The 14991-nt window shown below is 36.8% G+C and overlaps 1 protein-coding gene across 4 annotated transcripts in view; it reads left to right on the top strand.

The window, feature by feature from the left end:
• LOC150091589 (E3 ubiquitin-protein ligase arih1-like) overlaps positions 1–14991 on the top strand; it is a 268953-nt gene that overhangs the window by 134848 nt on the left and 119114 nt on the right. For all 4 annotated transcript variants that reach the window (XM_090384745.1, XM_090384752.1, XM_090384760.1 and 1 more), the window contains one exon: positions 6571–6677. In XM_090384745.1, the coding sequence (XP_090240871.1) occupies positions 6571–6677 (107 nt within the window). The remainder of the gene's footprint in view (positions 1–6570; positions 6678–14991) is intronic.

Raw genomic sequence — 14991 nt, 5'->3', positions numbered from 1 at the left:
CCTATCTTAGCCTTTAAATGTGCACATGCCAAAACATGCTGTACTCACCATCTTGGATCAACTTTACATCCTCTATCCAGTTGACCAGCACTAAGGCTGTCTGGGTCAAAATGCAGAAAATGATGGGGACCAGTGAAGGATGCAATGGACAAATGATTACAAATTCACTAGCAATAACTAGGGAAATAGATATAAGGTTAAAAATAGGGGTTGCATTCTCAACAAAGAAATTAGTTAGCTAATTAGTTTGTTTAAACAATGATTGATTTATCGAAAGAAATGAAAACGTAGCCTGTAAAATCAAGAAAATTATAATAATAGAGAAATTATTTATGACTTACAAATGTTAAAGAATGTTTATTCTTCATCATCATCGACTAAATGCACACTCGATCACTCATTGTTGGTTTGTTACACAAGGAGTCATCTTCAGAAATGCTTCAAGAGGCATTTATTTCCAAGATAATCTTCTCTTTTTTTATAAATTTCAATAGCATGCATAAGCATTTTTTTAATGGTACACACAAATTGCAACTAACACGATTCACGTGGAGTAGCAAGTTTACGAAGCTTAAAAAAAAAGGAAGAGAAGATTCTGAAAATTTGTTTTTTATACGATTGAAGATTTCAGTAAAGGGGAAACACATTTCACCACAATAACATAAAAAAAACCACAATTCCAGCTATCAGTATTTTCATAAATGCAAGAAGATCGAGTTTACTACCTGTTTATAATTGCTTGCAGTAACAGAAAAGCCCAATAAACCGGAAAGTGCAAATTGTTTTTGTTTTATGGTAGTGACCTCTTGAAATGTGCTTTAGAAAAATATCACAGAGGCATTTAAAATTGATTCTTATAACAGAACGTATGATAACGATGAAAGTGTAGTGCATTTTAATGATTTGAATTGGTAACTAATGCAATTTACAAACCATGCTCACTACCTTTTATATGGCCTTAAGGTCACGAGCATGACCTTAAAAATGACATATTAGAGAGATAAATAGCTTAGTTATACAGTGAAAATTTGAACTTTCGAGCTCTTCAAACGAATTACCAAAAAAAACCAGTGTTATTGGGTTCACATTACGATATTTTAATGTAATGTCTGGAACTGATTAATATCATAAAGTGGAGTACACTGTATTGTATTGGCTTGGAATGTGGTATTTATGAATATTTAACATTCATTTTTTGCAATTAATGTTCATATTTTCAATTTTTTTGATACTTGGGAAAAAAAAACTTGTAAACCCGGGAACTCGAAAAACGAGAACTGCATGTTTAGCATTAGCATTAGCATTAGTAGAGGCATACGATGCAAGAAAGCAAGCTTATTCAGCATCAGCCAAAAAAAAAAAAAAAAAAAAAAAAAAAACCCACTCCCATTTCACCCCTCCGTTCGTTCGAAATACCTGTCCAGTTGAGCTTTAAATTTGTTTAGGCTATCAACTTCAACAACAAGTGATGGAAGTCGGTTCCACCAACCAACCACCCGCTGGCCAAAGGCAAATTTCCGCACATCTATCCGACATCCGTCCTTCCTCAATTTGAATTTATGCCCTCTGAGGTGATTATTCTGAGAAAGATGAAGAATCCCATTTGCATTGAGCATGCTCAAACCATTCAAGGCCTTATACACCTCTATCAGATCACCTCGCCGGTGCCTAGTCTCCAGACTCTGTAATTTGCAAAACTTAAGCCTTTCTTCGTAAGAGCAACCCTTTGTTCCATTTACTAATCTTGTTGCCCTTCTCTGTACCCGTTCCAGCAGCTCTACATCCTTCTTGAAATGAGGCCTCCAGACCTGTATACAGTACTCAAGATGTGGCCTAACCATTGCCTTATACAAGGGAATAATCACCTCCTTATCCCTGCTAGAAAAATTCCTGTATATCATTGACAAGACACCATGAGCTACTCTTGCAGCTCGTCTGCACTGCTCAGAGAACTTCATATCTCCCTGCACAATTACCCCCAGGTCCTTTTCATTCTCCACCACTGTCAGTGCAGTACCGCAGAGTTGATACGTTGCTCTGGGGTTACTGTTTCCCATATGTAGTACTTTACATTTGTCAATGTTAAACTTCATTTGCCACCTCTCAGCCCATCTGTTCAACCTTTCCAGATCCTGTTGCAGCAGCATAGCGTCAGTAGTGTCCTTAACGACCCTGCCAACCTTTGTATCATCTGCAAACTTGGACATTAAACTTGATATCCCATCATCAATATCATTCATAAACACCGAAAACAACAACGGACCCAACACTGAACCTTGAGGAACTCCACTAATAACATTAGTCCACGTTGAGCAGTGTCCATTGATTACCACTCTCTGTCTTCTGCCACTCAACCATCCCCTTATCCATAGTAGCAATTTGCCTCCAATGCCACACTGCTCCAATTTGTGCAGCAGTCTTCCATGTGCAACAGTATCAAAAGCCTTTCTAAGATCCAAATATATAATATCAAAGTTATTCCCTGCATCCAGTTCTTTTGTGACTACATCATAGTATCCAATCAAATTGGTCAGGCAAGACCTGCCCTTAACAAAACCATGCTGCGTCTGAGCTATAACTGAATTCTTGTCTAGATGATCCTGCAGTGCTTCTTTAACCAGTGCCTCCATTAATTTACCTGGAACAGAAGTTAAACTAACAGGTCTATAATTACTTGTGTCAGCCTTTGATCCTCCTTTGTGAATTGGGGTTACATTTGCACATCTCCAGTCTATGGGTACCTCCCCTGAGTCCAAAGAAGCTCTCATAATTATGGCTAGGGGTTTGCATACTTCCTTTGCTGCCTCCTTTAATATAACTGGATAGATCCCATCCACCCCAGGTGCCTTTTTTATGTTTATCCTCAACAATCTCTCCTCCACTTTCCTCTCAGTTATTACAAAATCATCCAGCTCACTGCCAATGTTTACTTTACCTACATCATTCTCCTTCCTGAATAACTCCTCATGCGTGAATGTAGATGCAAAATACTCGTTTAGATTGTTAGCCACCTGAGCAGGATCCTCAACTGTTGAACCATCAATATCCAGTGGACCAATCTGATTCATCCCTTTCCTTCTCGAGTTCAAGTATGTAAAGAACTCTTTTCTGTTTTTCTTTGCATCCTTTGCCAAGGATTTTTCGTAGTCTGCCTTTGCCTGCCTAATCTCCTTTGTGACTTGGTTACAGACCAACTTATATCTATCATAGGCTTCCATGTCACCCATTAATTTATATGTATCCCATGCATTTTTCTTCTCTGCCACATGTCTCATTAGTTCATCTGACAACCATTTAGGCCTAAACCTTGAACAATATTTCTTAGTTGGTATGTAAAGCCTGGTAGCCTCCAAGATTAGTTCCTTGAATGCTTCCCATTTAGAGTTTGCTGTTGGTAACATCATCAGTTGGTCCCACTGTACAGAATTTAAATACTGTCTCAGACCATCATAGTCGCCTTTACGAAAACAAAAACCCTTCCCTTTACCTCTGATGGTAGTTACCTCCTTGAGTAAATCCCACTTCAACACACTGTGATCACTGCCACCTAGTGGTTCATTTATCTGCAGGTTCTTAATGCACGAAGAGTCACTACTGATAATCAGATCAAGAGTATTGCTCCCTCTTGTTGCCTCACGAACATGCTGATGTAGAAAACAATCATCCAATAAATCCACAAAAGCCTTGCTAGTGTGCGAGTGACCAACCCACAAATTCCAGTCAATATCTGGGAAATTAAAATCCCCCATTATAAGACTCTCTGATTTACTGGCCCACTCTATTTCCCTGTACAATATCTTATTATACTCATCAGAGTCATTAGGCCTATAGCACACTCCTACTCTCAATTTTGATTTCCCTATGCTTATGTCACACCAAACTGATTCGGCACTGCCCTGTCCATCGATGTCAACTGGCTTCACTTCCTTGGACTTTATGTGTTTCTTAATTAATAGCATAACCCCTCCTCCCCTCCTGTCCTGTCTATCCTTTCTATACACATTGTATTCCCCAAATTCCAGTTCCGCATTACTTATATCTGTGTGACACCACGTCTCTGATATCCCAACAATATCTGCCTTTGATGTTTTGAGCAATACCTCAAATTCATCAAATTTATTTACCAAACTCCTAGCATTGGTGTACACGCAGGTATACATGCACCTGTTTCTATTCTTTGCTACCCTAACGCAACCCATGTGTTTACTTGTACCGCAATGACTACCAGCAGTCTCTGAAATATCCTGCATCTTGTTTTTCAGACTTCTGCTCATATCAATAGAAGCAGTGCAAGAATCACTTCCACCTCTGCCAGTGGCTACTGTTAATCTATTAGTCCTTGTATCCCCCCCAACTAGCAGTTTTCCGACCCACCTAACACTGCCTCGACAGCATCAGCAAAAATTCTTGCACCCTTTCTATTTAAGTGTATCCCATCCCTGTAGAAGCAATCTCTCCTGTTAACAAGTACAGTCCAGGCTGAAAAAAATTCTACCCCTTGAGCCTTGCACAATCCCTCCAGGGCCGAATTGATCGACAAGGCTCTCATCATATACTCCCTCCTATCGTGTCTGGGCAGAATTGCAGACACTTTCAAGTTCAACCCTAATTCACGGCTTTTTTTCAGCAGTGACCTGTACTTGCTAAGTAATTCCGCCGGTCTCCTACTCTTAATATCATTCGTGCCAACGTGTACAACTATATCACCTTTTGTGCCCTTAAAAGATGATATCCGCTCTACAACGTCATCAACCTTTGCCCCTGGCAGACATACCCTGGTCCTATTCCACCTATCTATTATTGGGTCCTATTATACCCTGGTCCTATTCCACCTATGTATTACAGTAAACAAGGTTGCTCCTTCATCAAGGCAACTTCCTCCCTTGTGTGCTCATTTTCCTGCCTGTGACTTCTCCCTTAACAATTGGGGTAGAGCCAACACTCCACCTTCTGTTTACCTGAAACTTTACTCAGCACACTAAGTTGAAAACTACAACATTTTGCCAGTCTACATAGGTCTGTTGTTATCTTTCCAGACACGATATCCGAGCAGATTCATCTGAGTGCAGCATATTCACTGCAAAGCTGCATGCCGTAGAGCTAGCCTTGGATTACATACAAACATACACCACAAGAATGCCTTCTATGCATATTCTCTAATTTCATTTCAAGTTCTATCAACAATGAGGTATAATCCTTATCCAGTCCTGCCCCAGTATAGCAGAGGCTATATTACCTTTTGAAGTGTGAATTTGACATTTGCCTTTGCTAGATCCCTAGCCACATTGGGATCAGAAGAAATGATTTGGCTGATATTGCAGCAGATCCCTTTGAGTGCAACATATTCACTGCAAGGCTGCATGCTGTAGAGCTAGCCTTGAATTACATGCTAACATGCCACCACAAGAATGCCTTCTATGCATATTCTCTAATTTCATTTCCGGCCTTATCGACAATGAGGCATAATCATTATCCAGTTCTAACCCCAGTATAGCAGAGGCTACATTACCTTTTGAAATGTGAATTTGATATTTGCTTCTGCTAGATCCCTAACCACATTGGGATCAGAATAAATGATTTGACTGATATTGTAGCCAGATAATCAGTGGCTCTGAATAATCCTTGTCTACAAATTTCGGTGTAGAATTCACCTCAAATTGCCTATCTTGTATTTCTAAAAATTTCACTCTTTTTACATATGCGAATTTGTAAATTGTTATATTCTGAGCTTTTGAATTTTTATATGCTATATAAAAAAATTCAAAAGTATAGTATATAAAAATTTGCTATTTCAGAATATGAATGCATTTCGTAGCAAAAGAATGTTCGTGATAAACAGCATACTTGAATATGCATAGAGCAATATCCTTTCTTTTCTATTATTTTGCCCTGCAAAATCTGGATAATTAAAATAGTAATATATTTCAAGAAAAAGCTAAGAAACAAGGTAAGTATAGAATTACATATTCATATTTCTTAAACTACAGTTTAGAGCATGACAATAACATATACTCTTAAACAACGACATAACAAGATATGAGAAACAATGAAAAAATTAAGTCTTTCATAACATTGAGAAAGGAATTTAATCCCTTTAAAAATATGTAAAATTTTGCTAAATATGATTGAAAATTCTTGTGCATTATGTTATAATATAATGTAATGCACAATGTAATATAATGCATAATATGCTTTGACACAATTCTGGGTGATATTTTCATTTCTCTGATCATTATCTTTTGTTTATAGGGAGGATTTTGGTAAATTTGGTTGGATATCCCTGGTCACCTCTGGAGTTTTGGCCTTGTATGATTGGCTAGTTCAGAATCTGCCATTTATTAGCTCCATTTATTAGCTGTTGTAATTATATCTTATTTTTTTTTTTGTCAATCCACTGCATTTTAACTAAAAGAGCAATATAATTACTACCACTAATTATTTTATTGCACTGTATTATAGTAAATATTGTAATACGGGGTGTAAGTTTGCTTAGATATTTCATTGTTTCAAATTTAAAGTATTTTTCTCATATTATAAAGTTCATAATGTGTTCAATTCCTTTTGTTTCAGTGTAATCGGTTATTACGATGGTGTCCACAGCCCGAGTGTAACAATGCCATCAAAGTACAGTACGTTGATGCTCAACCTGTTACATGCTCTTGTGGCCATACATTTTGGTATTTATTAACATATGGTTTTTTTCTGATGTTTTTCCCTTGAAACTAGAAAATGTAATTTCTTCAAAATGAAACATAACAAATTAGATTTGTACAGGAATACCTTGCATAGCGCGGTTAATTCGTGCCAAAAAAATACCGCGCTATGCAAAACTGCGCTGATCGAGGTATTATTAGTATGTATTTTAATGTAATGCGTTCTGACAATTTGATTATATGGGTCGAGTTGCAAAAATATATAGGTGTTTGTTTACTATAAATTGATGCACATGAAGTTCTTGCAAAAAAAAGAAACTAAAATGATAAAAATGAAAAGTACTAGTAAGTACAGTATAAATGATTTTTATTGCAGTATGTACATACAAAAAGAATATAAGTGAAGTATGTACTGTATTTTTATTTTGAAAAATAACTGATCAGCTTAGTTTGCACAGTTTTTTTTTTTTTTTTTTCCCTTTATCTCTTTATAACATCGCATTTTGCAATTCCTGCCTTACTTTCATACCTCGTTTGATGTTTGGATCTAGAAGAATATTCAGCACCATTATATTTCTTCTTTCCACTCATATGTGCATATAAAGGTGAAAAGTTTTTAAAAAATAATCTTTAATAAAAATACACAGCGAAAAATATTTGTACAGCTTATGCACAATCAACGACCTCACCACTCAAAATCTAGTGTTTACTAATGTATGAATGATGCTAGCAGAGTCCATATATAATAGGAGTTTCGACAACAGTCAGAATGGCCTTGAATCTATAATGCATTGGCCTACGTGTTGGCATTATAATACAGTACATACATACATACATATCAAATGTATTGGTGCGTAATGCAGTTAATTTTTTTTCAATTTGTAAACCACACTATAGCAAAACCTGTGCTGTTCAAAACCGCACTATGCGAGGTATTCCTATATTTATAATAATTTGTAATTACAAGTTAATTCAAATTATTATTGTTATTTTATTTTATAAGGATTATTCAATGAAACAGACTTTTGAAATAAACTGTCAGGAAATGCATGAATTGAAGTAAAAAATAGTTTTTTTTCTAGGATGGTAGGTGGCTCTAATTTTTCCAAGTTTGCCCATTTAGCCATGTGATAGCCCAGTAGGACAGCCTATTTGAAGCATGTCAGTCTTCCAGTGGGGTAAGAAATTTACCTACAGATGACAGTCTATCCAGGATCTGATATGTCCAAGTCATTCAAGTCATTGCAAGCTATAAATTCTGTACTGCTGTTCCACTCTGAAGGCAAAACATATTAATGTGAAATCGTTCTAACTCTTGCCAACTGATAGTTTAGGAAGCTGATTTTAATATTCATTTTGATCTAAATGATCATATTCTGATTGCCTCCTGGTATTGCAATCTGTGCCTAACACTACTACAAAACGGAGCAGTTACAGCAGATCATAAAAGCAAAGTAGTCATGTAGTGTCACTTCTCAACAATGCAAAATCTCATGTAGCCCTCAACATTTAGACTTTATTTCAGAGGCGTGCAAATGAAGGAAATAAATATGCAAGAATTATAATAATTTATAGTATACTCGCATAACACTGTGCTGTATTGAAATAGAAAGAAATGATTTTTGGGATCACTTATGAAAGTATGTATTGTTTGTTGAAATGAGTAAGGACATATGTTTGAGTTGCTGGATTTGCAATCAGAAAAGCCAAAAGAAAAATGATAGGATATGATTAAAATATATAGTGGAATAAAGGATTTCATATGCTCATGGGCAGACTGGGTCAAAAATTCTTACTGGGGAAAACAATGTATTGGAGGTTAGAGTGTAATACTGAAAATCATACCAGCCTACTGGGGTTTTCCCTGTGAGTCTTATGGCCAGTCTGCCCCCTGCATATGCTGGAGGGCCACCATCTTGTCAGGAACCACAAGACATTGGCATCCAAAAGAAGTGATACATTCCTGTAAAACGTTCAGCAACTGCAAAGATAATGCACTTGAAGCTCTTTATAGTGTGACCCCTAGGGGAATGAGAAAAAATGGTTATTATATTGAGAGTTCACAAATCAACAAAAGAACAAAGAAAAGTTTGAAAATTTAACAATTCTACTAATACAATATAGTATAATATAATTCGGAATATGTACTACAGTATTAAACAAGAAAATGAAGACTGTACATTTTGTATTGATTGTACAGGTGTAGTAAGATTAAATTGTAAAAAATGGTACAGCAATTACTCTATATAGTATCTAAGATATGTACATACATATATATTAATGCCTAACCATAGACAGGGAAATTGGTTTCAGACTTTAAAATAATCTGTAAAAATGTGCTGCTTTATTGGGCGAGCATGTTTTAAAAGAGATTTGTGAAGGTGCATGGTAGCATTAGTTCACTTTCATAGTTAGACTGCACTTGAAAAAAAACACGACAAGTTCTAATTCTTGATGAGCATCCTTCAATAAAATTTCTTTTGCTCAAACACAGTAAGTTCTTCATCATTATACATCTGTAATGAGTCCTCCTCATTTGTGCATAACTTTAAACATGCAGTGTCCATATCATAGTCTTCAGCATAGTCTTCAAAATGCATTTCACCTCTGGTTGCCTTAGGTGATTGCCACACATCCTCAAATTTTTTTCATTATGATTGGACTGTTCTTCATGATTAACAGAGGAAGAAGCACGTGAAGCTTCATTCGTTGCATCATTCAAGGCAACATATCCACCATGTTTGGAGCAGTTGGAGATCACTTTTTCATCAATCTCATCCCACACTGAAACACATAAATATATTGCCTCAGCACCTTGATTTCACATTGTGTTTTGCTTTTGAGATATTGCACAATTTTGGTTTAATAGCATTCTTTGACAGTTTTTCTTTGAGGCACTGAAGATGGCACATACTGACCAGTGATTGCTTTAAGCAATTTTCTTGAGAATGAGGGGTGCAGTTTTCTACAAACAGGAGAATTTTCTAACCCCCCCTCCATCTTGTGATCTGAGTTTGATCCATTCTTCTTAGATTTTTAATACATCCAAGAGGCTTTTGGCTTGTTCAATGTATAGTCGGCAACATTTTCAAACCTTTAATGCATCAGAGCTATCTAGGCTTTACCAGTGATTAGAGAAGATGCTTCTTTGTGCCAGACATGTTTGCTGCTAGGAGATTGATAATCTGTTATTTTCCTTTTTTTTCCCCTTCCCTCTTGCCTCTCTTTCTCTCACCCTTAAATGTAAGCATTTTATGTGATTGCAGTAATAGCAGTAAGTCCAGTTTTTCCAGCATTGGAGATGTTCTGGTCATATGCACTGTTGGCATGTGACTCTGATGTTTGGGGGGTGCTGCTTCTTAAAGTTACATTAAATTGCCTTGGTTATAAAACATGTAGACATACACAGTAATAATAATAATAAGCAAGTTAAAAATACTACAAAACATTAACTAGACATTTATCATTAACAGACTTGAACTTTTATTTAAAAACAAAATCCATTCTTCGGTTTTATTATGTTAAAAATAGATTAATAACTTTTTCATTCAAGTTTGGTGACATTGTTGACCAAACTTTTCTCTATTGAAAGCATTGCTTGGGCATTTAGCCTTTCTTGATTCATAGTGCTCCTTAAAAATGTTTTTATTCTTTTTAATGTCGAATGGCAGTGGTGGGCTCTGAAGTAGTCATCGGAATGATCAAAAGAACTTTTGAGTTTTGTAAGTTCACCAAGAACTTCAGCTAGATTATTTTCTGAGATAAATTTCAGCAAGTCAGTTTATTATTTATTTATTATTCAATTTATTACATATGCTTCACCCCTGAACAGCCTTCAGCTAGGAGGGTGCCTATATACATTTGTACATTATAACTTAGAGAGCAAACATAGAAATCGTACATTAATTACGCATATTATTATTATTATTTCTATTTTATTGAAACATTAGTTTCTATATAATATAATATTAATTTGCAGTTAATTTGCAATAATTTGATAGATCATGTCTTCTGTGGAAAACTTGTAATTCTGTAAGAAGTTTTTCTCTTTCAATCATGGGATATGCCTCAGTAGTCTCCCATACCTCTTCCATGGGCATTTTCATACAAAAAATAACAAAGTTCTCCTTGTTAAACAATTTAGCAGCAATTAATTGCTTTGTAAAAGAATATCTCACCTACACTGTGCTGCCACTTTATTAGGTACACCTACCTAGTAGCGTGTTGAATCTCCTTTAGCCTTCAAAACAGCCTGAATTCTTCTAGGTATGGATTGAACAAGATTCTGAAAACGTTGTGCAGGAATGGAGTACCATGCAGACGTGAATGGGTTATGCAGTTCTTTGAGATAGCAGAGATGGGGGAAACCCCGGTGCTGTCAGACAATTAACACACTTTAAAAGTTCCTTGAGATTTGACGGAGGTGTAGGCCTGCAGCGAACAGCCCTTTCTGGCTCATCCCAAAGATGTTCAATAGGATTGAGATCCGGGGAACTGAGCGGGCCACTGCAGCAAAGAAAAGTCATTGTCATGTTCCTGGAACCTTTCCATAGTGATTTGAATTTTGTGCACCGGCGCATTTATCCTGCTGGAAGTAACCATCTGACTGAGGATAAACTGTCAACATGAACGGATGCACTTGGTCAGCAACGATGTTTAGGTACAATGTGGCATTCAGACGTGAATCTATGAGTATCAATGGCCCAACGTGTGCCAAGAAAACATTCCCTACACCATAACACTGCCCCCACCACTTTGCACAGTAGTCATCAGACATGACAGGTTCATGGATTCGTGTTGTTTTCGCCAAATTCTGAGCCTTCCATCAACATGATGCACCAGGAACTTTGACTCGTCAGACCAAGCAACTGTTTTCCAATCCTCGATAGTCCAGTGCTGGTGTTGCTGTGCCCACAGGAGGCATGCTCTCTTGTTCTTCATTGATAACAAAGGTACGCAATGTGGCCATCAGCTGTTGTAGCCCATTTGTGACAAAGTGCAACTAGTGATCCGTTGCAATGTTTTGTTCTGCGCACAGAGGTTGTATTCTGATGTGATGTGATGTGCGACATTATGGCCTGTCTGTTTGCTTGCACAATTCTACCCATTCTCCTGTGACCTCTCTCATCAACAAGTGATTTTCTTCCACAGGAGTGCCATTGAGAGGATGTTTTCTGTTTGTTGCACCATTCTCGATACACCTTTGAAACTGTGGTGTGTGAAAACTTCAGGAGAATTGCCGTTTCAGAGATGCTTTGTCCAACACATCTTGCACCTACTACCATGCCATGTTCGAAGTCTGTTAGATCACTCCTTTTCCCCATTCTTGCTACAGTTTGTACGCTTAACTGATACTAGAAAGGTTGTTCTGCTGCACTTATATCCACAACTGTGGTCATGTGACTTGCAATGTTGTGGGACCATTTGTGTGCACAGCAGGGGTGTACCTAATAAAGTGGCAGCACAGTCTATGTCAACACTTATATAGTCACATACTTCCTTCACTTCAATCATGACTGTTTTTGAAGGATTTTCACAGTACATTGAATTCCTGATTTTTAGAATGGCATTCTTAAAGTTTCCTATATATTCATGTACTTTAACTGCCTCAATTTCTCAAGATTGCATTTGATTATAAATAACTTCCATGTCAGGCATTATCTGATGGAAAAGTTCTAACCAGAACTCAAATTTTTTATTATTCAAGATGTGCAAAATTCCAGTTACTTCTGAAATCGTCTTATCTGCATTTGCTGTTGCTTGTAGTTCCTCCATGCACTTTTTTAAGGATTCTAAATTTTCATAAATGCTGTTCATGGTGCGTATATTGAAGTTCCATCTTGTAGGGGAAGGTTGGGCAACACGGCTGTCCATATGCTTTCTGAGAACAGAGAGATCCTGTGGTGATCTCGAGAAAAATGTTGGTATTGACATGAGGTTCGAAAAGAATATTCTTGAATCTCGGGTACTACTTGCTGCATTTCTCATCATAAAATTCAGTTGGGGTGCATCTGAAGGCCTCTCCAGCAACTTTAAATTCCTTCTGTTTTGTGCAATGGCCATCCATTTACTACCCACAAACTCATGAATTTCATCTGTCCATCTCCATCGTCTTCCAGGTTTTCTTCTAGCTCCTCTTAGATACCATTCTGTTATTTTCTTAGTCCATCTGTCATGTTGCCAAGCTATGTGTTCCCGCCCAAGACCATTTTAGTTCTTTAGTTTTGATAAGAATGTCCTTTACTTGAGTTTGATGCCTAATCCATGTGTTTTCTCTTCTTATCTAACAGTCTGATTCCTAATATAAGTCGTTCCATTCTTCGCTGTGTAGTTCTCAGCTTTTCTTCCATTGTTTTGGTGAGTGCCCAAGTTTCACTTCCATAAGTCATGGTGGAGAGTATACATTGGTTCATTATTTTACATTTCAGACAAATTGGGATATTGCTCCTTAGTACTTGACTATATTTCCTGAATGCTATCCATCCAAAATTTACTCTTCTCTTGACTTCCAGCCATTTATCATTATTACAGCTAATGACTTGTCCCAGATAAGTATATGACTCCACCTTTTCAATTACTGCTGCTTCAATCATTATATCCCTTTCTGTGGCATACTTGTTCATCACTTTTGTTTTAGTCATATTCGTCTTTAGTCCAAAATCCTTATTAACTGTGCATAACTGATTAAGATTTTCCTCTAATTCTTTGGGATCGTGGCTTATGACCACAATGTCATCTGCAAATCGTAAATGGTTTAGGTATTCTCCATTCACATTGCCTCCTTTCTGTGACCAGTGTCTAATCTTCTGAAAGCTTCCTCAAGGGCAGCAGTAAACAACTTCGGGAATATTGTCTCTCCTTGTCAGACTCCTTTCTCAATTTCAAATTTACTACTGTCTTGGTCTAGTCTAATAAAGGAGGTAGCATACTCATATATTTTCTTCAAAATCATAATATGCAAGGTATCTGTGGCTTGTCTTTCCAGTGCCTGAGACATTGCCTTATGTCTCAGGCACATTGTCAAATGCCTTTTTATAATCTGAAAATGCCAGGCATAATGGTGTTTTATATTCATTTGCTTTCTCCATTAGCTGTAATATATTACATGAAGGTGATCCATAGTTGAGAATCCTGTCCTAAAGCCAGCTTGTTCTTTCTGTTGATTCTCATCAAGTATTCTTTCTAATCTGTTAGTAATGACCCTTGTGAACAACTTGTAGATGTGTGATAAGCTAATTGGTCTATAATTTTGAATTTCTGATTTATCCCCTTTCTTATGCAGCAAAACTATGATTGCATTATTCCACTCCTTAGGCATCACATTTTTTCTAATGCATTTTGTGAAGAGTCTTGCCAGTTTTTGTGTCATGTCTCTTCCTCCCAATTTTAACAACTCTACAGTAACTTCATCTTCTCCTGGGGCTTTCTGATTCTTCATTTTCTTCAATGCATGTTCTATCTCATCAGGAAGGATATCAAGTATGTTGTATGTGTTACTAATTTGCGATCCATCTTCCCCACTGCTGGCAACATTCCCTCACTCCTTGTATAATTCTCTATAGTAGTCTTCTGCTATTTGAATTATGCCTTCTCTGCTATTTGTAAGTACACCATTGCTATTCTTCAGTTTCAGTATCATTTGTCTTTCTGTATTACTGCTCATGGCTGCTGATTTAATCCTTTGTTTTCCTTTAATGCTTGTTCTACTTTTCTTGTGTTAAATTTTCTTATGTCCTCTCTGAGTCTCTTTATAATGGCTTTGCATAACTCAGTATACTCAATTTTCTCTTTGTCAGTGTTTTTCTTGCTCTTCATTTGTCGTCTTCGGTTCATCATGACAAGTGTTTCTTGACTAATTTTTTCTTCTTTGGATTTCTTTTTATAGGTTTCTTCGGCTTTATCACTTTCAGAAAGTTACAGTATTCCTCGTCGATATCTTGGTCCTGAGCAGTCTGTAGAAGCTCAAGCTTGTTAAGTTTCAGTGCGTACTGCTTTTTCTCCTCTGCTGCTATCTCAAAGACCTTTGTATTATTTACTTGAGTCAGATATTTCCTTTCCTTTCTTTTCTTACATCTATATCATGTGTGCATCTTACCATTCTGTGATCACTTTCAACATTTACCTTGTTCAGGACAGTAACATCATTCACAATATATTGGTGTGCATAGCAGTGAATAAAATGTGCATTTTTGTACACTTTTATTTTAGCCTGAACTCTCCCTTTCTTTCCTTTCATCACACTTGTGTTATCAAATGTCCGAGCAACCAGTTTTTGAGTATTTCCTTCGAGGATTATGTCTAACTGATCTAGAATGCACTTCAATGTTCTGTCTGCTGT

This window comes from Mastigoproctus giganteus, chromosome 1 (assembly GCF_048544385.1).
Source record: "Mastigoproctus giganteus isolate SK-2022 chromosome 1, ASM4854438v1, whole genome shotgun sequence".
In the NCBI taxonomy this organism is placed as follows: Eukaryota; Metazoa; Arthropoda; class Arachnida; order Uropygi; family Thelyphonidae; genus Mastigoproctus; species Mastigoproctus giganteus.
Note: the sequence above shows the minus strand (reverse complement) of the source record. Positions and strands in the feature narration are given on the sequence as shown.